The following is a 24321-nucleotide window of genomic DNA, read 5'->3' on the forward strand; positions in this document are numbered from 1 at the left end:
ATTTTCTCTCATTTTGTATAAACTGATATATATATATGGAAAAATATATACGAAGTATAAGATTATAGAATATTACAGTAATAAACGATTTTGGTAATATTTTAGTCAAATCGACATATCAATTATAGAAATATGTTTGTTTAATATTTTGGTCAAATTAACATACGGAGTAGTAAGTATATCAAATATTATGGCCAAATTACCATATTCAACATATAAAATATATAATACGTAGTAGGGAATATTTTTACATTAGATGATTAAGTGAGTACATTCAAAATTTATTAACTAAGCATTAGCTTTAAAGGTAAACTAGTATGTACCCGTGCATTAGCACGGGATATTTATAAAATTAAAAAGCTAATGAAAAAATCATTCATTTTAGTTTCCTTCTTTATTCATATTAATATTTAAATTGACTAAAGTTTTAAATATTTTCCTTTTTTATTAGTATTTTTTCCCTCTTGTTGGTAATTTAATTTTATGCTTTAATAGTTTCCTATTTGAGGAAATTAAGGGTGATGACATGGAGTAGTTGTGGTTTGAGAATTGGGGTTTTGAAGGCCTCTCATTTCTCACCACTCTACTTTAATAATATAGATATTTCAGTTAAATATTTTATAAAAGAGATCATCAAATAATAATTTTGAATATTCTTGTATACACGGGACCTGATCTAGTTCAAATAAATTAGAGCGATTTACATTACAAAGAAAAAGGGGTGATTTTAGAGAAAAGTGAACATGCACGTGTGGCCCACGCATACTTGTATTTCACATTTTACAATTACTCGAACAACTTTACTCCGTAGCCCGTACTTCCGTAGGGAAGAAGGATCAAACTCACACAGTCATCGGAATGACTGAATGATGCTCTTTCTTCTGATAAACAAAAGATCATGTAGAACCATGATAATTTCTTATGAACTCGAAGATAACATACGGAGTACTTATTTAACAGTGGGGAAATTGACTTTGCACATAAACTGTTCGACGAAATGCCGCACTGAAAGTCTGAAATACGGTGAGTCCGAATTGTATGATATCTGGGTTCGATAAGAATCACATGATTAGTAAATCTGTATACAGTGTTTGATTTTACGCCTGCTAGGAATGGGATTCATAGACTACAATGTTAAGTGGGGTAATTGGGTATATTGGGTGTTCTAAGTTGGAAGGATTACGAATTTGTTTGATCAAATACCAGATGAAATAAACATGTTGATTGATGGAATATTGAGTCCGAATTGTATGATTTCTGGGTTTGATAAGAATCACATGATTAGTGAATCTGTCTACAAGTGTTTGATGCTACGCCTGCTAAGAATGTGATTCATGGACTAACAATGTCAAGTGGGTAACTGGGTAAGGGTGTTCTAAATTGGCAGGAGTGCGAATTTATTTGATCAAATACCAGATTAAATGAACATGTTGGTTGGGCTTAATGCTTGCTACACAGGTAAGTTAGCAACAGGAGCTCAAATCTCAGTTAAGGGTACTATAAAACAGTTTATGTTCATGTTCCTTGTATACTGAATTACTGATATATGTATTACCTGAATTTGCAGAGGCGATCATGATGGTTCTGTATACAGATATTGAAGCATGGACAAGATCACTTTGTTGCAAAGTCATCGGCGGGTGGAGGCCATGGATTGCAAATGCACATGTTGCTGGGTACTTTCACTGATTCATTCCACTAGATTTTAAAAGATGGTATGTTCACTTCTCTCTTCTGGTTTATACTAGGCTATGACAAGAACTTCAGCTTTCTTACTGTTAAGATCACCCATAAGTACCAAACTTCTTAATAGGTGTATGTTTTTTCCGCATTCACTCTTTTACCTGTAATCTGCATCAAAACTTCATCAGTTTACCCTATATCATGGCGATTATGCACCGCCATTGCTTACTGAACATTCTCATGTTCTACTATCAGGGTGTTGGGTATATGGTGCTACCGTGCTAGGGAAATAGATAAGTTGACAATTGACATAAAACCATGATTATATAAGTTACTCCAAAATACAGGATTAAGTTGGCTAAAACCTTTGAAATTATCAATTGATAACCAGTTTTAACTGTTAAATTTCTGCTACCTCCAACTGCAAATGAAACAAAGTTTAACTTTTTCCATGTTAACTACCAAGTTGATCAATCATTCAGTTAACCTGTTATTTTGCTGGCACACAATTCAGTGTAAGCAATAGAAGGAGAGATGGGAGCAAACTTGGCATTATTGAAAATTATGCAAAACATTTGATGGGCTTCAAATGGGTAGTTAGTTATATAGGTTAATGCTTATTTATTTTGACAAAACATGATAATTGAGTAATAAATTTGATATCTTTAGAATTGCATATTTTTGGAAGGTGAAGATCTTATCATATCATGCCATTGTCTATGATTTGCTCTATATATGTATCCTTGAGGAATTTCTGGGTAGATACAGATTGCTGTTGAATAAATGCAGTATTTTATTCCATATTGGTTTAACCCATATCCTAATAATCATTCTGCCTAATGGTTGACTGTTTGTGTATGAATATCATATTCTCATGGAATTAGAACAATAAAAAGGGTCAATGCTATAGTAGTATTTGCATCGATTTTAGCGAGAAAATTAACTAAGAAATGGCTAGCAGTTGTCGTCTTGTTACACTAGCATTACTAGTTCATGTCATAGTTTGTTTTACTCTGATCAAAGCTGCACCTCAAAGTTCACTAATTACCAACTTACCAGGATTCACTGGCAGCTTCCCTTCTAAGCACTACTCAGGGTAAGCTCTTCCAAATCGCGTTCATTTTTCTAGTCAGACATAATTTGATTATTTTATTTTATTTTCATTTTCATTTTTGTTGAATGAAAACAGATAAATGTTATTTTTGACTTGTGAGTTATTCTTGTGGCATGTTGGTGTTCAAGGTATGTGTCAATAGGTGAACATAATGCGAAAAACATGTTTTACTATTTTGTGGAATCCGAAAGAAATCCTGCAAAGGATCCTGTTGTTTTGTGGCTCAATGGTGGACCTGGATGCTCAAGCTTAGGTGCCTTCGTTTATGAGCATGGTAACTCTTGTGCCCCATTTTTTGACGCTAGCCTATGTGGTGCTATGAGCCTATAAAGTGTCAACTCACTACGAATTTTTATTATTTATGGAGTTTCGGATTTTTTTTATGGAGTTTCGTGATGGAGTCAAAGATTCATTTGTTCTTTTATCTGTGGAATGTAATGGACTAAATCAAAATAGCTCTTAAAACCTCTTCGCTTCCTTTCCATGAAGTAGAAGATGGTCGTCCCGTTGTCGTCCCGTTATCGTCCCGTTATCGCTTTTGGGTCAATTGGAAACAACCTCTCTGCAATTGCAGGGGTAAGATTGCGTACACCCGACCCCCCCTTACCCCGCTTCTTGCGGGAGCCTCTTTGAAGCAATGGGGTAATGATAATGATAATGATATGGAGTTTCGTGATGTATACTACTCCGTACTTCATATCATAATGTCTAAAGTCTTGATTTTAAAATTTTGGATCTGCCTCTGGTTGGGGAGGTGAAAATCAAATCCAACATTAGAACACTTGTCTTTTCCTGTTCTAGTCAATTTTCTACAAAATGAATAAGAAGTTTGGATCTTCATATTTTCAGGGTTTTTTTTTTATTATTTTCCTTTTTGATCAATTTTTTCCCCTTGTTTTAAAACCACATGTGACATGATATTTTTTATTTATTATGAATTTATGATTCTAAGAGTAACTTGAATTGTTGTTGGGTAGTTACTTACATATTTTATGGTTGAAATTACATATATAGGTCCATTTAATTTCGAAGCTTCCGGCCTAATAAACTCTAGTGACTTGCCAAAGCTTCATCTTAATCCAAACAGCTGGTCTAAGGTCTAAAACTGCAACTTTTCATACTTCTTCAACTTCCAACAGATGTTGATAATTTCATCATTTAGTTGCAGTCATGTTCTTAATTTTTTCCATGCTAATTAAATAGTCTGTTTTGTCAGGTGTCCAACATTATCTACTTAGACTCTCCTGTAGGTACTGGGTTTTCTTTCTCATGGAATTCAAGTGATTATGTAACTGGAGATTTGAAGACTGCCTCTGACACACACATTTTTCTGCTTAAAGTATGTATTAGATTGTCAATATTTAAAAAGAAGTCTGTCTGTGTAACTTGTTAAGCAACTCACATAACGCGAAATTTCCTAAATAGAAAATACCTTCAATGAACAAATTGTAGTTGGACCTTAGGTATGAACGTTGAGGATATTTCGCCCTTTGTTAGTTGCCTGACTGTTAGGCAGTTAGAATATTTTCATGAAATAATGACATAGATTTTTAAATAAGTTCCAGGAGAGCATACACATAATTGCATGTTACTAATACAAACTGATATGCTTCAAAAACAGTGGTTTGAGATGTTTCCGGAGCACCTTAACAACCCATTTTTCATTGCTGGAGAATCATATGCTGGTATCTTTATACCAACTCTTGCATCTGAAATAATGAAAGGTATGAATAATGAATTTCATTGAGTGCGTTGTATATTAAGGAAGGAGAGGCTGATGTATAATTAATTTTCTTCAAACGGGTCTTTTTTTCTAGGACTTGATTCTGGCTCAAGGCCTATCATCAACTTAAAGGTATGCACTTTCTGCTATTTTAGGAAACATGGTAACTTTTTCTGAACATTCTATAATAGTACTCGTATATGAAATCATATTTTGAATGGATGGATGTTTCACATTTTCGGTAACAATATTTCCTCTACATACAGGGCTATATGATAGGAAATGGAGTCACTGATAAATACTTTGATGGGAACGCTGCTGTTCCTTTTGCTCACGGGATGGGGTTGATCTCAGATGATCTGTATCAGGTAATTCGGATAGTTGTTGCCAAAACACTAATCCATCATCTGCTTAAGCCTGAATTTGTAGCTCAATTATCTTTCTACCTGCAGGAAATTGTTGATGTCTGTCATGGAAGCTATTTAACACCATCAAGCGAAAAATGTCAAAGCAAACTCAATAAGTTCAAAGATGTAATTAGTTTCAGCTCCTTTCGATTTGAAAATATATTTTTGTTTTCAATAAGATCGCTGACTTCCTTTTTCCTTCTGATTAACAATAGGTCATCGAGAACTTGAATCTTTATAACATCTTGGAACAGTGCTATGATTTCTATTATGATGAAGAGTACCAATGCTATAACTGCATTGGTGACGAAGAGCTTGATACTGCTAATATGAAATCGCCAGAAGCTTTGGCAAGTTCAGATAAAACAAGAGAGCGTCTTCCTGTCCGGAGAAGTACATTTACAGATCATAAACTTGGTTCGACTTTGTCACAAGTTATCAGCAACACTAGTGTTTTATGTCATGTAAGTAAAAGTTACTATAAAGTTTTTACCAATTACTTTGTGTCTGCACAAAATTGTAATCACTCATCAGTCATGCATTGATCAGCGTATAAAGGATATACTTCGTACTTCTTAAAAGTTTAGATTAAGGCTTTTTTTTGTTATCTTAGCCAGTTTTGAGTGTTAAGCTCTTCTTAAAGCAGGAAAGAAGTTTTGGAAACCTGAAAAAGGTACTTTGACATTTTTATGCAGTCGGTTTTCAAGATAAACATGTCTAATTTTTGAATTTGTTATACAGTTTACACCATACAACTTTTGAGTTCTTACAACAAAAAATTGAAAACCGACCTTGATATGTACTGGTCCTTTTAAGTTTCGATCCATTTATTTGTATAGTGGTATTGCAGTCTCAAAATAATGTCTCGGTAGAGTTTCTCAAATCTGTTGATGTTAATTAAGGGCTCATTTTCACTTCATAACATTATCAGGATGATATGGCTCCCTACCTGTGGCTTAACAACAAGGCAGTCAGGAAAGCAATCCATGCTGCAGAGGTACGATAACACACCAATGATCTTTTTATTAGTAAAGACATTTGAAAAACTAGTAAACCCTTTGAGAAGGTTTAGTTATTCCCTGGAAATATTGCTCCAGGAACGCGAGACAGGAAGATGGGATACGTGTACAGACCGCATTACATATCATAGAGATGTCGGCAGCGTGATTGATTATCATAAAAGGCTCATTTCTATTGGCCTGCGTGTGCTCATATACAGGTAACTTAGCATGTTAGCATGTACTTCCTCCGTCCCAAAATTATAGTCCTGTTTTATATTTCGGGCGTCCCAAATTTATAGTCTTGTTTCCTTATTTGGACATTATTTTCTCTCACTTTCCCATACACTATATTCCACTTTCCCAATTACCCATACACTTTCCCAATTACCCATACACTATATTTCACTTTTTACACTTTCTCATACACTGTATTACACTTTTCTTAAAACCCGTGTTTTTAATCAAACAAGACTATAATTTTGGGACGGAGGGAGTAGTGGTCACTCAAATCTTGGTCTAGAGTTTAGAAACTGTATATGTCCACAAATTCTTCTTGTAAGATGTTTTACAACCATGTTAGTTCTTCGTAGACTAATATATGTTTGAACCTGGATCTTGTAGTGGAGACCATGATATGGTGGTCCCGTATACTGGGAGTGAAGCATGGACACGATCACTTGGTTACAAAATCATTGATGAGTGGAGACCATGGATTTCAAATGCGCAAGTTGCTGGGTATATATTCATTCTTTACTAAATCATATAAGATGTTATAGCTAAATATCAGAGAATTATGGTACAGGTACAGTTGATAAGTATCCTGTTGATTTCAATTTTCAGGTTTACACAAGGTTATGACAAGAACCTCACCTTTCTTACTATCAAGGTCATCCCATAACAACCTTGTTTATCCTGTTAAAGTCTTTTACCAGAATTTTGTTCCAAACATGAGTTACATGACAATTATATCCTGGTAACTGATCATTTTACTGTGTTGTATAACACAGGGCGCTGGGCATATGGTACCAGAAGACAAGCCTAGAGAAGCATTGGAGTTTTATAGCCGATGGCTGGCAGGAGAGAGAATTTGAGAGCGCCTTGGCTTAGCAGAAACAAGAAAGTCTGAGATATTGTTAGCAGACCATTCTTTGAGGTTCGCTCTCTATAAACACTTATTAAGAAAAGGGGGAAATGTACTTTTATCTGATTTGATCACTTAACATGAGAGTCTGAAGCCAATTGTTGTGTAGATTGAAATAGAAGTATAATTAACAGATTTGATATAGTGGATTACAGTTTAATATTAAAACATGATTATTGAGTTCTGCGTATTATTAGCTACTGCAAGATACAGGATTTAGTTACCTTATATCCCCTCTATAATGCAGATACTGTCATACTGATGTATTTGTAACTTATAATCCTAATAACTCAGTAAACAAAACAAAGATTATCAAACAAAACAGAACTAACAATATCATAATAGAGTTGATGACAAAGAGCCTGTATAATAATCATTAATTAACGCATCAATGAATCATAATGGAAATATTATCAATCATTTCATCCTGGATTCTTATTTTAAGGTATATTATAACCAAGAACTAGTATAATGCAGATACTGTCATACTGATGTATTTGATGTCAGGATCTGATATTATCGGACACTGAGATTTTCTTCCTGATAACTCAGTTATCACGATTTATGTATATGTAAACATATACTCGAAAAACAGTAACTTATAACCCTTATAACTCAGTAAATAGAACAAAGATTATCAAACAAAACAGAACTAATAATATCATAGTAGATTTGATGACCCTGCTAATCAGATTCAAAGGCCTGTATAATAATAATCATCAATTAACACATGAATGAATCATAATGGAAAATATTATCAATCATTTCATCCTAGATTCTTATTTCAAGGTATATTATAATCAAGAACTAGTATAAGGGCTCTTCCATAAGCCCTGGAAAACTCAAGAACATGTCGTTTTCTTGATCCAGCATCGCCTCCATGAATGATGAAGCATCCGAAGAAGAAGCACCTTGGATTTCATTACAATCAACCCCTGCATTATTCTCATTAATCAATAAAAACTCTGTCATCTCATTCATTTCCTGTTCTTGTGTCTGACTTTGTGCTGGTCTGAACTCCTCTTCTAGGAGAAAATCATGCCAACTGAAACATTCAGGAGACTTAGACACTTTCCCTGCATTATTATTATTATTATTATTATTATTATTATTATTATTATTATTATTATTATTATTATTATTATTATTATTATTATTATAGCTTGAAGAACAACCCGATGTTGATGAAGTTGATGATGATTTAGGCGAAGGTAAGCTTAAGAAATCATAGCTGTTATTCTGTTGTAAATTAGCATCAGAATTTGGACCTTCAGTTACAAGACTGATGGCTTGTAATTGTGACAGAAGGTCTAGGGAGTGACTGTTGTTGTTCTGCATAGGTGATAGTTGTGAGTTTGAGAGGAAAGTGTATGAGGGTGTAGTAGAAGAATCTGGTTTTGTAAGGGTGGATGTTGTAGCTTTTTTTAAGTCCCTTCTGAAAGTTCCTATGTATTTCGGGGTGTCAGACGACCTCGACACACCACCGATGTTGCCGTAATCTGCTAGGATTTGGGAGAAGGGTTTATGAGTAATGGGATCAATCCCCATCTCAGTGAGTTTTTTTCTTAACTTTGTATTCCAATGGTTTTTTATGTCGTTTTCTGTTCTTCCTGGTAGTTGATGCGCAATCAAACCCCACCTGAAATGCAAGATACAAGCATATGAAGGTTATCTTTGAATACGTCGTATGGTTGAATATTAATGATATTGTTATTCTGGGGGGACGTGTTTGAATGGATGAGGATTTCAAGTTTTTAATGTATGTATCATAGAAATACACTTCAAAACATTTTAAAGCTAGTTTGTGGGATGTGTTAGAGTATTTTTGGATCGCTCTACAATAAAGGGGATTTTGGAAAGAAAAAGGAGCGAGTCCACTCTCAGAGATGGGTTAATTCTTTTTCTTCTCATAAACGGGGTAAGTAACTAATAACTAGTAAAATTGTTTTCATTGAACTATAATTAATCCACGGCATAGGTGACTTTCGACGATTGATATTAGATTTCAGAATTACATTGAAGTAACAAGATTATATTATATTAGAACATGTAACATCTTTAGCTAGTTTGAAGGATATGTTTAGGGAATTTCGGATCTCTTTTCAATAACGGGCATCTTGAGAAGAAATGAGTAAGTCCACTCTCAGAAATGGGTTAATTCTTTCTTGTATACAGGATATGTAACTACGGAGTAGTAAAAAATTGGTTGCGTTTGAATTTGAATTAATCCACGGCATAGGTGACTTTCGGTGATTAAGATTAGATTAAATAATTCCATAGAAGTAACAAGATTATATTACCTGCTACCAACAGCAGCATGAAGCTTGATTATGAGCTCTTCTTCTTGTTGAGTAAAACCCTCATCACTTAGATCAGGCCTCATATAATTATTATTATTCCACTTTAATCTACAATTCTTTCCACATCTTTTTGTCCCTGAAAAAAAAAGACACATTTTTAGATCCATCATCAACCAAAATATAAACCAAACTTATAGACTAATAAATTAAAATCACATTAATTACCATGCTAATTACTTGTTCTTATGGCTCATTCGCGCAAACAGAAAAGATGTTAATTACTCAAAATTACAAATGTGATGATAACATAGCATGAACTAATTATTATTCCATTTTAATCTATAATTCTTCCCACATCTTTTTGTCCCTAAAAACAAACATTTTTGGATCATTTATCATCCAAAGTATATACCAAACTTATTCATACACTAATAAAAATCACATTAATTACCATGTTAATTACTTGCATGTATGGCTCATTCGCGCAAACAGAAAAGACGTTAATTACCTGTTTTTCTTGGAACAGAACTCCAATTTGCTGTGCCATTCTTCGACAAGTACGCGAACGTAGTACTATCTTTCTCTTCTGTCCAACCTCCCTTCCTCACATTTAGTTTATCACAACATGGAGATCTTACCATCTTAATTATGAGTATATTTTCTCTATAATTATTTTTTTTGTTACTTATGTATTTATTTATTTTTGGTAATCAATAAATCATAAAAGGAAAATGTAAAGAAAATAATGAAGGTTCAAAGTTTATGCATCAAATTATGTACTTATTTATTTTCTGACTTGTGAGAAAAAATTGGTTAGGGATGTGATAAAAGCATGAGACTTTATGAAGTCTAGTCTAAACTAAATATTCATGAAAATTGCATTGAAATGAAGACGATCAAGGGAAATGTATGAAATCAAAGTTTATTAATTTTTTTCTATTTTTCTATCTAAATTTTACATTACATGCATCATTTGCTTTGCTCTTAAGGAAATATAGGTTCAATTTGGGTGATTAATTTGGTTAAAGTTATAGATCAAGAATGATTTGAAATATGATGTTTGCATTTGTTTAGATTTCTTTGGTACATTTGGGAAAGAAAATGACTTTGGTTTGAATTCTAAATTAACATTCATAACTTTAGCGAACATTATACGAGTATTGCGTTTTTTAAAACCCCTTAATTCAATAAAAGAGCAAAAAAATAGACTTGCATGTACTCCTACAAGTATTAACTCTCTAGGTACTAGTCTAAAATAAGTGTTATATATCATGGATTTACGGTTTGACCAAAATATTTGATAAAATCGTTTAACTTTTTAGTTTCACCATTAATGTTTTTTGCTTAAACAATTAAATTATACGTAGTATTTGATTTGCAAATTAGTGTCTATTAGACTATGTTTTACAAGAATTGTATAATTTCATGTACGAGTATATAGATGCTAACTATGGATGTGGGTGGAGAAACTTATTTTCTTTATGCAATAGACCAAACAATATACGATACTTCCTCCGATTTTTAATACACGTAACGTTTGTGAATTCTACACTATTCACATATTATATTTTGACTATTGTTGAGGATTTAATTTATACGTAAGTTAAAACATATCATGTGTGATCTTGTTAGATTCGTCTTAATATGTATTTTCGAAATATTAACTTTTTATAATTTTTGCTTAAAGATATTAATGATCAAAGTTGTGCATTGTCATGCGTGAAATTGACAAACGTTGCGAGTAAAAATGAACGGAGGAAGTATAATATTACCGAGTACAATATACATACTCCGTATACTTTTTCCCTTATAACTAGCTACTCTCTCATTTTGTGAGATATAGAATGATAGAACTAACTATTAAATGCATAACTAACCAAATAAAATCCCTCAATTTCTCCTTTCTTTAACTCTTTAAAGTTCATTTGACTTAAAAGAGTTTTACTTAAATTCGTCCAATTATTTTAGTGATGTAGTATATTGAAACAACCACTGAAATGAGGTAAAGCATGTCAAACAATCTAATTTCGTATATAATAATTAAACAATAAACGGACCTCTCTAAGTTACAAATTTGAAGTCAAACTATAATCTTGACTTTTTATTATACTTTGTCATCATTTCTGGCGTATGATAATGATCTTGCTTCTTTATAATTATGCTTTTAAAATTAATTGATCGAGGACTATGTTACATGTACTTAATACCAAGCACAAATTAAACACGGCAAGTGTTATAACGGATGCAAAGAAAGATAGAATAACGTAAATAAAAGAACGCAGAGATTTAACGTGGTTCACTAACAATGTGTTAGCTACGTTCACAGGCAGAGGGAAGGAAAGTTTTATTGATTTTGAGGAGTACAAAATACAGAATACGACTAGGTCATGACCTAGGAAGTTTATATAGTAATCTCTAGACAGATGCGGAAAAACCCAAAAAATAGGCCCAAAATAGATAACCCTAGTCCAGAAGACTCGCTGACCGGGCAGCAAGATCCCCGTATTGAGGCATTACAGTAAGGGATTTGACCGATTTAAGATATATTCTAACCGCAATCAGTCTAAAACAATATACACAAGTGCATCAGAAAAATTATAACTTCATCTTTTGTGCTTGTCAAATGGACAAACGAAACTTTACCCCTAAGGCCGTAACTCTAAATATACCGGATATGAAATAAACTTTCATCTATTTTAACATATTGGCAACTCGTAAACCATTGTGTGACACTGTGACTCAAGAGGATCGTATTACTCCCTCCGTCCCTTAATACTCGCACCGGTTTAACCGGTACGGAGTTTAAGACATTTGAATTGACTTATTAAATTAATGGGTGTTAGTTGATAGTGGGGTATTTTTTTAATATATAGTGGGAAATGTGTAGGGGGTGAGGAGTGGTGAGTGGGGGTGTGAATTTTTAAATGATTTTTTGTAGGGAATCGGGGTGTATGTGGGGTAGTAGGTAAGTGTGAGAAATAATATAATATTGGCAAAGATTTCCATTTATAAAAGCAGTGCAAGTATGAAGGGACGGCCCGAAAAGAAAAGCGGTGCGAGTATTAAGGGATGGAAGGAGTAGCATTTTTGTTCAAGCTTCATTAGCATTATTTAGTACTTGGTATATTCTAAAAGTGGCTATTCATGGACTAATGGTCTAATTTCTCCATAATATTTGTGTTAGTTTTAGTTTTTGCATGTGTGTGTTTGCTTTCTTTGAAGCTTGCTTCCTCAGTTCCTCTTTCGGATCAAGAGAAAATAAATACGGAGTAATGGAGTATAATACTCCCTCCATTCATTTTTGTTGTACCCATAAGGAATGTTGGGGGTATTTTAAGAAAACTAAATCTTGGGTTGTATTGGGATATGGGTAATGATTGGGTGTAAGAATAATGATTGTGTGTAAGAAAAAGAATAAAGTAAAGAGAGAGAAAGTATTAAAGTAATTGGGGGAAAAGTAGATATTTATTAAAGTGTTGAAAAAAATCAGCAATAAAATTCAGTCACATGGGGCCATGGGACCCATCTGAGATTACATGGACCAATCAGAAAGCAGCAAACAATGAATCACGTTTTTTTGGCTGGAAATTTTGGCCAAACTTTTGACTTTCTCTTTTCCCTCCAAAATTTTCCCAAATAAAAAAAAACAGGGGATTACATTTTTCCCTCCAAATTTTTGAGGGTTGTAAAAGTGAATTCCCTTTATAAATAGGGTCACTTTCTCCCACAAAAGAACAAAATCTGACTAAAACCAAGTTCAATAAATACACCAAAAATTCTTCCTCAATTCAGCATTAAAGAACAAAAAAACAGGGGACTTAATGGCTTCAGATCAAGAGGATGACGATTTCCTCGGTTTTTCTGATGATGAAGGCGACGGCATTAACTCCGATTCTGACTCGGAGGAAGGTGATGATGCTGCTGACTTGGTACAAGCTTCTCAAAATACTGCTGCTGAATTTGGGGACATTGGGTTTAATGAAGATGTACCAAACAGCACTGAATATGTACAGCAAGTACCAGAAGTAGAAGGGGAAGGGCAGCAGCAAACTACCAACTTTCAAGAGGTACCATTTCTTTTTTATTTGAACTTTCCACCACCATCAGAAAATGCATCACCAATTCATCATCAAACAGCAACACAAAGAACAAATCATCATAAGCCTAGGACTCCTAGAATAAATAATGAATTGAGGCTTGAAATTTTGGTGTACCTGCTGAATAGAAAAATTCCAGATTCAGAAACTCTGTTGTATGGGCAATAAGGGATGCAGTCATAGAATATGGTTACACCAGAAAAACCATAGACAAAATATGGGACAAAGCAAAGAAACAGAAGGCAGCAATGAATTCATATATTTGTGCAAAGCCAATATCACAGATGTGGAAGGAAAAAGGTTCAAGTCTCCTATGACTCAATTACACAAATAGGCATGGGGGACAGAACATGCATCGTAGATCTTGCAAGAATGCTGAATTTGGGACCAACAACAGTATGGAGGCTCATCAAGAGGAAAATTATAAAGCCACACTCAAGTCCCTTGCATCCAGGCATTTCAGAAGCATGCAAAATGGCAAGGATAAGGTGGGCAATCAGACTGATAATGGACTACACTATACCACAAGAACCAACATATTACAGCATGTATGACTTCATTCATATTGATGAGAAGTGGTTTTATTTGACTCAAAAAAACCAGAGAGTTTATCTTGCAAACAATGATCCCTATCCACACAGAAGTGCAAGTTCAAGAACCAAGATACCAAAATTCATGTTCATGGCAGCAGTAGCCATACCAAGGTGGGGTGAAAATGGGGAATGTGAATTTGATGGTAAAATAGGCATATTTCCATTCACAAATGCAATTGCAGCCAAGAGGACATCAAAAAACAGACTCAAGGGGACCATTGAAACAAAGCCAGTGAAGTCTGTAAATCAAATAGAGACAAGGGCAATGATGATCAACAAGCTACTTCCAGCAATCAAGGCTAAGTGGCCACCACATGAAGGGGAAAAGGTCATCTATATCATTCAAGATAATGCAAAGGCACATATATTGCAAAATGATCCTGAATGGCAACTACACTACAAACAAGATGGGTTCACTTTTGTGTTGACTCAACAGCCAGCAAACAGTCCAGATTGCAACATCTTGGACTTGGGAATTTTCAGATCAATACAATCACTTATGCACAAGAAAATGCCTAAAACTGTGGAGGACTTAAGTGGAGCAGTGTATGATTCTTTTAATGAGTTGCATCCTAAGACATTGTCTAATGTGTGGATGACATTACAGTTTGTTTCTAATGAGATTCTAAAACACAAAGGCAACAATGATTACCAACTTCCACACAACAAGAAGAAGATTTTAGAAGATGAAGGCAGACTGCCAGAGCAAGTCAAGGCACCTATATGGGCAGTTAATGAATGCATGCAACTCTATGATGAATGGAAAGCAAATCAGTGAAGCAAAGTGAAAACAATTAGATAACTTTTTGTGTTTTGGGGACATGTTTTTAAATTGACAAGTAAAACCAATGTGTCACTTTTGTAAGCTTAAATGCAAGCATAACATGTAGGCAAAACATTTTGTAAGCATATCTTTTGGAAGCATCAATGAATGAATCTCATGTTTAAGTTTAGTGAAGTTTTTTTTCATCATTCTTATTCACTTCAATATAGAGTAATCAAGGCAAGGCAATAAACAAGGAAGAAGTACATAACAAGAACAAGGCAGCATTGGCAGAAAAAGAACAAGGCACAAGAGGTAAGGCAGCATTGGCAACACTATAAACAAGGCAGCATTGGGTTATTAAGAACAAGGCAGCATTTGCAATATCACAACTCTAAACACATCGGCTTCAAAATGGAAATAAATAATAATATCACATCATTTTCAGATGGAAATTATTCCCATTTTGAAACCGATGCGTCAAAAGATGTAATTTTGACAAAAACAATCAATTCATCATTGATAACACATGGAATATGCCTCACATAAACAAAGAATCATAAATATCTCAGAATGTCCCCAAAAATCATTGAATCAAACCCTTTCCAATTAAACTTAGCTCCTGAAAAACATCATGGATGCTAATGGTGCATGAGTTTGATTGAAAAACATAGGGTTTGACACTCATAAAATGAAGACTCATCACAGATCACAAGGACAAGGAAACAAGAACAAAGCAGCAAAAACAAGGAAGCAATGAACAAGGCAACATCATTGAATCTCAGTTAAGTTGTTTTACATCATTGACAGATTTGTTTCTAAATGATTTACAACCTCACCACCAATTCACCAAAGGGGATACATGATCAATCAATGATGTGACATGATCTGTATTCCCTTTGGTAATTGGTGATGAAGGACATGTTTAGAATCAAATATCTCAGGTTATCAACACATACATCACAGAATATCAACACTAACATCATTGAATATCAGAAACACATTATACATGTTTTGCAAGACATGAATTGCCTCTCCTGTCTAACATGACATAAGATCTCAGAATGTCCCCAAGCATCATTGACACAAACCCTATCCCCTAACACTTAGCTTCGGAAGAGCATCAATGATGCTAATGGTGCACAAGTGTTATTGGAACATTGGTTTTGAGTCTCAGCAAATGAAAGACTCATCACAGATCAAGCATAACAATAACAATAACAATCAACAATGCATCAGATCACCATGAACTGATCAAAACATAGGGTTTGAACCTCATCATATGGTAAAAGACTCATCACAGACCTCCACTGATTCATGGGACATGAAGCATTAAACAGATCATTAACATGTAGGGTTTCATTTCTCAGGCATATTGACACACATCATTGATCAATTAGTTTCAATACTATCATATCTTTAACGTTCTTCTGCCCAATGGAATGATTGATATTCACATTTCATTGTGTGAAATGACATTCACTCCGTTGGACAAAAGAAGTTAAAGGACAATTATCAAAACAAAGATCTCAGAATATCATCAATCACATCATTGAAGATCACAAACCTCCTAATATTGATCTCAGAATGTCCCCAAGCATCATTAAAACAACTCCAACCCACAAACACTTAGCGCCCGAGAAATATCATTACTGATACTAATGGCAGCACGAGCATTTGTGGTTAGTAAGACTTGTTCCTCAGCATTAAAAAGACTCATCATCGATCACAATAAATAAAGGGACATTACTGTATCCTGAAGGGACATGCTTGGACATTAAGCATTCAACACAAGGCCACACTGAGAGGACTGAAATAACTCAAACCCTATCCCCAAATTATATTCATTTCATGCCTTTACTAATCCAAAACATAGTTATACTGATCAAATCTCATACTCACCAAAGCATCATATTTATCATACACAAAACATACCATAAAACAGGGGACATTAAGCCATCAAATCATGTTCATCACACAGACAACATTCCACAAAATTTCATAACCATATGGAAACACCATCATCCAATCATCATTATCAATATCAATATCATAACATCATTATCTAACATCAACATCCATACAACTAATCACAACATCATCATCCAAACAACAACACCCCTGGCCAACAACAGATCACAGTTGTTGGCATCCACCTTATGACTCCACAGCTAGCCAGCATTCAATAAAATTAAAAAAGGGAGAAAGGAGACAGACTTATCTAAGCATCATCAGATGTTGAAGCCGATTTTTTTCCCTTTTCAACTTTCTTTGAGGAGGGATAACCAGATGAAAGTTGCCCTGGAGACCCAACAGCATCACCATTCTCATTTTCACACTCTCCAACATACACCAGATCAAATGAATCAGACCCACTTGGTTCCTTGCAATCAATAGGGGACAAACAACATGATTAGTGCCATCATAAAATAATAGGGGACCATGAATTAAAATCAGATTTAATCAAACAACTCAAAATAAAGTTCCAAATAATTTCAGATCACCATGGTTACCACATGCAATGAGATAAATGAGAGCAAACCACACAATAATTCCATTAAAATCCAACTAATTTTCCGAATACATCCAGATCCCATTTTTACCCAAAAAATGTCAAATAATATCCCAAAAACATCCAGATCCCATTTTTAACCACATGCAATGGGAAAACAGATCAACAAAACACATGAATATTCCGATTTTCTTCAAATAATTTCCAAATATCTCCAAATAAAATCAGAACTCAATTTTAACAACATGCAATGAAAAAACAGAGCACAAAATAAAATCAGAACTCAATTTTAACAACATGCAATGACAAAACAGAGCAAAAATTAACATAAAAAGCCCGATTGAATCCAACAAATCTCCAAAAAATTCCCAACAAATTCAAAATAATATCAGATCTGCATTTTTAACACATGCAATGGGAAATCAGAGCAACTTATCCAATAAATAATCCGAGTTTAATGAACAATACTCCAAATAAATCCAACATTTATCAAATCCCACTTTTTTAGACATGCAAACAATCATCAAACCATTTTAATAAAACCGACATCAATAACCCTAAATAAATCGCAAAAAATCAAAAGTAATACCTCATCGGAATCTCCTTCACCGAAAAAACGCAGATCTGAGGGAGTGGGTTTCCGATCGTCATATTTTGACTCAACCTCTTCTCCTGGCTCCACTTCCCTCTTCCGAAACCATTCTTCCAAATAGTTTCGAGTACTCGTATTTTCTTTTTGGGCCAAATACAGATTGTTTTTATATTCGGCGGAGTAGGAATGCTCGTTATTGGGACAGTTGCACTTGGATCCCCAATCACAGTTGGAATCGGGGATTCTTTGACCAGAAGTTCCCACCCCAGAATCACCTCGAGTTCTAGACAAAGAAGAACCCATTACGTACCAGAAAAACAAAGACCAGCGACGATTAGGGACCAAAAAGGGGACAAAAATAGAGGGGATCTGATCGGAAAATGAATCCGAGTAATTTTTATGAAAGTTTTTCGGCGAAAACGTTTCAGATTTGTGAGATTTGGAGAGGAAAACCCAGAACAGAGGCGGAAAACCTAGGGTTTTCTCAAGAACAGGGGAGGGATTTTAAGAGAGAGAGAGAGAGTAAAATAAGAGAGAGAGAGAGAGATCCGAAGAGGTGAGAGAGAAATCAGAATGAGAGGTGAGAGAGTGAAAAGAGATAGCGACGGGTTATAAAGGGAGGGGGGGTGGGGTTAGGTTAAATAATTAAATAAGGTGGGTGGGGTAAAAGTGGGTGGAAAAGGGTAGAATCTTAGGGTATTTTTGGTAAATAGTGGGGAATCTTTGGGTAAATTAGTAAAAAAACTATGGCCAAAAATAGTAAAGATTCAGTTGGGGAACAACAAAAAGAAACGCCAAAAAAGGAAATGGGAACAACAAAAAGGAATGGAGAGAGTAGTATACCATCACGCTGACAAAAGTGTGCTTATATTGTAACTTTTGCTTTGCGTCATAGCTTTACAGCCTTCGCCGTTAAGGTATCCAATCCTAGAAAACTACTCCGGGAACCAATTATAAATAATGTTTAATATTAATAATTTAATATACATCACAAAATCGTATACGCTGAAGAATTTTTAGAAATTTATCGTACACTATCTCCCGTTTGATAAAGATCTCTAAAGTTATTATTTGCATAAAATTAAGATAAAAGTAGAAAATTAGTTAAATATAATAAAATAAGATTAAAGTAAGATAAATATGTAAAAAGGTGTGTGGGATGTAAGGAAGAAATAAATAAAGTAAGAAAAAATGAGTGAAAATTTGTAAATATTGTGAGGTAAGAATGGTAAGATAGTCAATTTTCATGTCAAAAAATAGATTAAAGCTAGGTGTAAAGAATATTATGAAATGGACTAAAACGGAAAGTGTAAATATCATTTTGCAACGGAGGTAGTACAATATAAGCGTGATGGAGTAATCCACCAATGCTGTATGTGACAGTCAATCTATTTTTTTAGTGTATATCAATTTCCGCCAAATTTATAATATTTTGAGGAAACGGCCCAGTATAAACACGCTCTGAATTACTACTTCTACCCCACCTTGTTACTATTAATAATGCCAACCAAATTACATCTAGAGTACTTCGGGTTAATGTTATTAAAATATAACTAGCTTTTGAGCCCGTTTAAAGAACGGGCGCGGCGATTGTATAGTGCTTGTTCAGCTGTCTTTTAAAATTCTAATTAGGGAGGACTTGTGATTTTTTGTAATATATGAATTAAATAGAGGTGTAATTTTAAGGTTGGAAAAATATAAAAATTATACGTTGAATTATTGAATGTTAAAGGGGGTGAAGTGGAAGAGGCTAATGTGTATATTGGACAGTGGTAATTTGATATTTTCATGTTGAATAAGGAAGATGAAGTGGAAGAGGATAAGGAAGATGAAGTGGCCGGAAAAGAAGTTAAAGTTGTAAAGCATAGAAGTAACGGGAAAAAAAATTAAAAAACAAAACGAATTGATGAATGAAATGAGAAATGATCATAACTTATAATAATCTATGGTTATCCTATTTAAAAACTAGGTATAAATTAATGCTTAATAGCCTTAATTTTGGTATGTTATTAAATTCTCTGCTAATTATTGATGTGCAACTGCGCAAGTAATCCCCATATTATGTATATTCAGATTAAACGTATGTTGGTATTTTGATTTATGCTGCTAATAATTAATCGTATAAGCAAGTTGTATAAAAGTCCCAAGCATGTGGGTAACAACTAAGCTCCAATTTCAAAGGAATACGTATATATATAATTAACACTAATAAAGATCATTACATTCTTATTGTAATCACGAGCACCATCTAGTCTTATGCACACTTATGTATACCTTTAATCTAATTTCTCTTCTTTAAATTTTAATTGACTAATATTATTCTAAAAAATTTAATTGACTAATGGTGTATATGATCATGAAATAGGGTATTACGTCCTATGTTTTTAAATAATTGTCTGAATTAAAGTGTGTTATTATTCCGAAGTGGCTTGTTAACTTGTCATTTAGGTGTTTGGCTTGAAGATTATTACTGTATATTTATCTTTCTGACTAATTTACCGATGTGAAGTATTTTGCATGATTTGAGTAAATCGATCGATGACATTTTATGTTTTCTATTGAGTTAAATTATTTAACCACATATTATGTAACTTAACTTTTTTTGTCTATTTCTTTTGGTTGACTAGATTATCTATTAAAGGCTCTTCTTTTCACTTTGGATAAGTTCATATATCTAAAGTTCATGTAAAATAAAGATTGATCAAATTCAATTACAATTACAATTAACTAAAGAAGTCTGATGAATCCTAATAAGTAAAATCAGAAACTCGACTTATACAAAAGAACATAAAGATTTTCCCTTCTTGGTACATGTATTTGGTTTTAGCCAACTAATCAACCATATTGCTAAGGGTGGCAAAAGCTATTTTCTTAGGGTGGCAAAAGCAATTAGGAGCTAAGTTTAGGAACCAAATTGCCTGTAACCAAATTAGGCAGGCAAAATGAGTTGGATTTGTGGGACCATGAATCTAAACTTATATTAGAAATAATAATTGTTAAATTTATCCACATTTAACGAATTACTTTAAGGAGAAAAAATAAGTTGATTCTGGTTTTGACAAATTAAGATTGAAGTCAATTTTTTTTTTTTTTTTTGATTTAGAAGTACGCAATAGTTCAACTTATCTTAAATAGAACTATCAACTTTGTAAAGCAGAAGTAATTTGAACGGCTATATATACATATATATATATATATATATATATAGTAAGTATTCAATTTGAAGTCAACTCATATGTAAAAAGTGCACCGTATTTTGCAAATTATGCTTATTTGGTATTGAAAAATGAAGGTGATATGTAACATGTTAATGCATAGGTAAAACAACGATAGAATATTTGTACAAATTTTACCATCAAGAAATTTGACTTTGAACATTATCGAGCAAAACTCCAAATCTACAGTTTTTGATTTTGCATATTTTTGTCAAGGTGGGGAGGCCTTTGAACATTTGTTTAGTACTTGCTTGGATTGTAAATTATGAAATAAACCACACCTTATGTCCTTATGGCATTCAGATCACAATCTCTTAATCACTACTCCTTAAATATTAAGAATTTGTCCGTGAAAAAGGAAGACTCACGAAGATTTTTTAAAATAATCTCTAATATGAAAAGACCGTTATTATATAGAATATCGTGTGAAGAAAAACAACCATCAAATGGTAAAATATAATATTTATTGGAATACCCGAATTAAATACTAGCAGTGAACAAACAATCTAAAAAGTATTGTGTGTTTTCTAAATAAAGCAATTTTCATTATAATTTATAAACTTCATAGAATGTTCGATGGTAGCGGGTCGCATTTACTGTAGGTCAAAATGCTACTTATAAGATTTACAAGTGTTTAGCAAGATAGTGGTTTATATAGAAGTTAGCGGTAGATAATTTTTCTAATTAAAACGTTAAATATATTACTCTGTAGCATTTAAAAATAACGGTAGAGTTTGATCAAATTATAAGTAAAGTTTCAAACCGTATACGAAGTACTCAATATATTTATAGGTTTTATTGTAATTTACAATTTTAACTGCTACGTTTGAACCAATTGAGGTTGGCATGAGTGGTTAAGGGCCTCTTGCTCCTTAACCAAGGTCTCGGGTTTGAGCCTTGGGAATGGAAAAAATCTCAACTGGGAGGAATGCTGCCCATCGAGGTACCCATGCAAACTCCCACGGGAGATTACCTCGCCGAAGGCAGTGGGAACTCCTCGTAGTAGAACCAAAAAAAAAAACAACTTTTTTGAAAATTAACCGTTACCCACTACTAATTCATCCACTATGCGCTCTTCTTAGAGCTACCTCACTGCTTAACCGCTAAAAAAAATATTACTAGTTACCACTAGTTTTGTGAACCATGACACGTTTTTTCCCCTCAAAATAAAGCTTCATTAGTGATGATGTGACATAATTAGCCGTTAATCAATGTAGTTTGTAATTTGCATCTCCAACGGTCAATTTTGCCAACCTGAAGTATGTGCCATGGACCCACTTTATTGTCATCTTCAAATTTGGTCATCATATGACCTCGTCGCCGTTTATCATTTGTCCATTACGTGTTTAATCTCTTTCTCGTTATTTTCACTAAATTTGGGTTTGGGTTGCCGAATTTGACCCGCTTAATATCATGGGTTGTCAACTTGTCATTGTTAATCATATCAATAATCAATAATAATACATTCTTATGTCGACAATTGTTTAATATTAAGTTATTGCCCTACAATTAAGTCAAGATTACGTTATTACGTACTCGTTAATTCTTCATTGGAGTGAATGATTGAATTTTCTTAATCTTTCATATTCGTGTAGTTTCATAATATGTGGTGGTCATTCGTAAATTAATATAAATAGACTTAGTATGCTATACATTATTTCAAAAGTTGTTCGTATAAAGATAGAAACAAAATTAAAAGCTGACTTAAGAATGTGTTAATTTGACTATATCATCATAGAAATCTTTATAGAGAAAAAAAAATCTACACTGAAATAAAAATACGGATTTGATTTAACTTTAAATGATTACCCGATTAAACCCCGAAAATAGTGTTATTACTTATTAGTGATGAATCCTTGAAGTTTACAATTTCTAAGTTTTGTTGTCTTTGCTTTGTGCTTCCCATTTACATTTAGTTGTTGTCTCACAACCCCACTAACTATCCCATTTTCTCACCCACTTACTTCTTTCCTCTTCACCCACTTTCTCGTGACTTTGTTTTCTCTCTCCTCTCTCGTCTTCTTTATATCTCCTTTGTTGCTCTGCTACCACATATGCATTTTACGGTTTCACCCAGTAAAGTCGATCCCACTTGTTTTTGTAAATGTAACAACACTTTTTACTTCATATTTGTTACACCACATAAGATTGTGATTATGTGCACGCTCAAACTCATGCATATAATTTTGTATACATTATTGTTTTATATCTAAACAGATTTAATTTATTTTACAAAAATCATAATAAATTCACGATAGCAATTCACCCAAGTCGAGAAAGTTTTGCCCACAACTCAAGTAAAATCACTATTCAACCTTTTTGTACATTACTATAGAAAATCACTAAAAAATAAATGGTATATAAAGGTGGTTTTTTCGTAGGTATTCATCTGATAAGTATATCATAGTAAATCCGATCCGATGGTGGTTCAGGATCAAGCTAACATAAGAAAGCGTAAAATGCCAAATTCATTTATAAGTGGTAGTTTCATGAAACATAACTCATAAGAATAATTGTTATGTTCGGTTTATTAAGAAACTCCAATGCAAAATGCAACTTCCATAGCAATAATGTATGTGCAACTTCTCAAGAAATAATAGCAAGTTACATACAAAACATTAAATTACAATTTTGTTTAACAACTAGAGCTTTAAGTTTCATTAAAATAATAAATGTGTAAACTAAAGGAAATTTGGTAATATTAATCCAAGCTTGGCCGATTTTCTTTTATTAATCCCAACTACTACATATTTTTTTTAATAATTCCACCTTTACTACCCAATGACTTTTATTGGGCTAAAGAGACCGGTAACCGGTGAAAAAGTTAACGAGATGGTGATGAATTTATCATGATGACTGAATATATCGAGAGAGAATAATGCCACGTAGGGACATACTACCACCTACAACAGGTTTATGACCTGTTTGGCCCAATAAAAGTCGTTAGGTAGTAAAGGTGGAATTATTAAAAAATATATCGTAGGTGGGCTTAATAAAAAAAAAGGCCAAAGGTTGGATTAATATTACCAAATTTTCCTAAACTAAACACATTACTTTCTAATTCTTAAATAGAGCTTTAATTAAATTACTTTCCCTTTTCACATAACAAGTATTAATTCGTAAAGTAAAGACTTCCATTTTTCTTTTTCTCTTTTTTAGGGGATTCATTTTTCCACTTAG

General features: G+C 33.5%; 3 protein-coding genes across 8 annotated transcripts; 2 read left to right on the forward strand and 1 right to left on the reverse strand.

The window, feature by feature from the left end:
- Nucleotides 1-738: 738 nt before the first annotated feature.
- Nucleotides 739-10101, forward strand: LOC110794457 (serine carboxypeptidase-like 20). Of its 6 annotated transcripts, none has more exons than XR_002535010.2 (17): nucleotides 739-1023; nucleotides 1388-1458; nucleotides 1568-2779; nucleotides 2926-3071; nucleotides 3812-3894; nucleotides 4014-4136; nucleotides 4419-4521; nucleotides 4615-4652; nucleotides 4787-4888; nucleotides 4973-5053; nucleotides 5143-5391; nucleotides 5859-5924; nucleotides 6025-6146; nucleotides 6550-6663; nucleotides 6769-6814; nucleotides 6936-7081; nucleotides 9896-10101. XR_002535010.2 is itself a non-coding variant. In XM_021999442.2 (17 exons), the coding sequence occupies exons 5-17, from the start codon at nucleotides 2960-2962 to the stop codon at nucleotides 7017-7019; spliced, it is 1323 nt and encodes a 440-aa protein (XP_021855134.1). In that variant the 5' UTR covers nucleotides 744-1023; nucleotides 1388-1458; nucleotides 1568-1715; nucleotides 2743-2779; nucleotides 2926-2959; the 3' UTR covers nucleotides 7020-7249. The 6 variants fall into 6 exon arrangements, 4 of the variants coding, with proteins under 4 accessions (XP_021855132.1, XP_021855133.1, XP_021855134.1 ...); XR_002535011.2 differs by lacking the exon at nucleotides 9896-10101 and adding an exon at nucleotides 7940-8183; XM_021999442.2 differs by lacking the exon at nucleotides 9896-10101 and having other exon boundaries at nucleotides 744-1023; nucleotides 1568-1715; nucleotides 2743-2779; nucleotides 6936-7249.
- Nucleotides 7704-10155, reverse strand: LOC110794458 (transcription factor MYB35-like). Its single transcript, XM_021999444.2, has 3 exons — nucleotides 9878-10155; nucleotides 9370-9505; nucleotides 7704-8708 (listed from the first exon to the last, which is right to left on the reverse strand). Exons 1-3 carry the CDS (start codon nucleotides 10008-10010, stop codon nucleotides 7877-7879), a joined length of 1101 nt encoding a protein of 366 aa, XP_021855136.2. The 5' UTR covers nucleotides 10011-10155; the 3' UTR covers nucleotides 7704-7876.
- Nucleotides 10156-13802: 3647 nt separating this feature from the next.
- Nucleotides 13803-15648, forward strand: LOC130461303 (uncharacterized). Its single transcript, XM_056829341.1, has 2 exons — nucleotides 13803-14665; nucleotides 15633-15648. The coding sequence occupies exons 1-2, from the start codon at nucleotides 13803-13805 to the stop codon at nucleotides 15646-15648; spliced, it is 879 nt and encodes a 292-aa protein (XP_056685319.1).
- The last annotated feature ends 8673 nt before the right edge of the window (nucleotides 15649-24321 follow it).

The sequence above is a fragment of the Spinacia oleracea genome, chromosome 5, assembly GCF_020520425.1.
Source record: "Spinacia oleracea cultivar Varoflay chromosome 5, BTI_SOV_V1, whole genome shotgun sequence".
In the NCBI taxonomy this organism is placed as follows: Eukaryota; Viridiplantae; Streptophyta; class Magnoliopsida; order Caryophyllales; family Amaranthaceae; genus Spinacia; species Spinacia oleracea.

Coding starts and splice junctions, on each gene's coding strand:
- LOC110794457 (XM_021999440.2), top strand. CDS start 2,634: ATGGCTAGCAGTTGTCGTCTTGTTACACTAGCATTACTAGTTCATGTC. Junction 4,889..4,972: donor TCTCAGATGATCTGTATCAG/GTAATTCGGATA, acceptor TTCTACCTGCAG/GAAATTGTTGATGTCTGTCA. Junction 5,925..6,024: donor AAGCAATCCATGCTGCAGAG/GTACGATAACAC, acceptor ATATTGCTCCAG/GAACGCGAGACAGGAAGATG.
- LOC110794458 (XM_021999444.2), bottom strand. CDS start 10,010: ATGGTAAGATCTCCATGTTGTGATAAACTAAATGTGAGGAAGGGAGGT. Junction 9,506..9,877: donor TTCTGTTCCAAGAAAAACAG/GTAATTAACGTC, acceptor TTTTTTTTTCAG/GGACAAAAAGATGTGGAAAG. Junction 8,709..9,369: donor CATGCTGCTGTTGGTAGCAG/GTAATATAATCT, acceptor CTTGCATTTCAG/GTGGGGTTTGATTGCGCATC.
- LOC130461303 (XM_056829341.1), top strand. CDS start 13,803: ATGGGGGACAGAACATGCATCGTAGATCTTGCAAGAATGCTGAATTTG.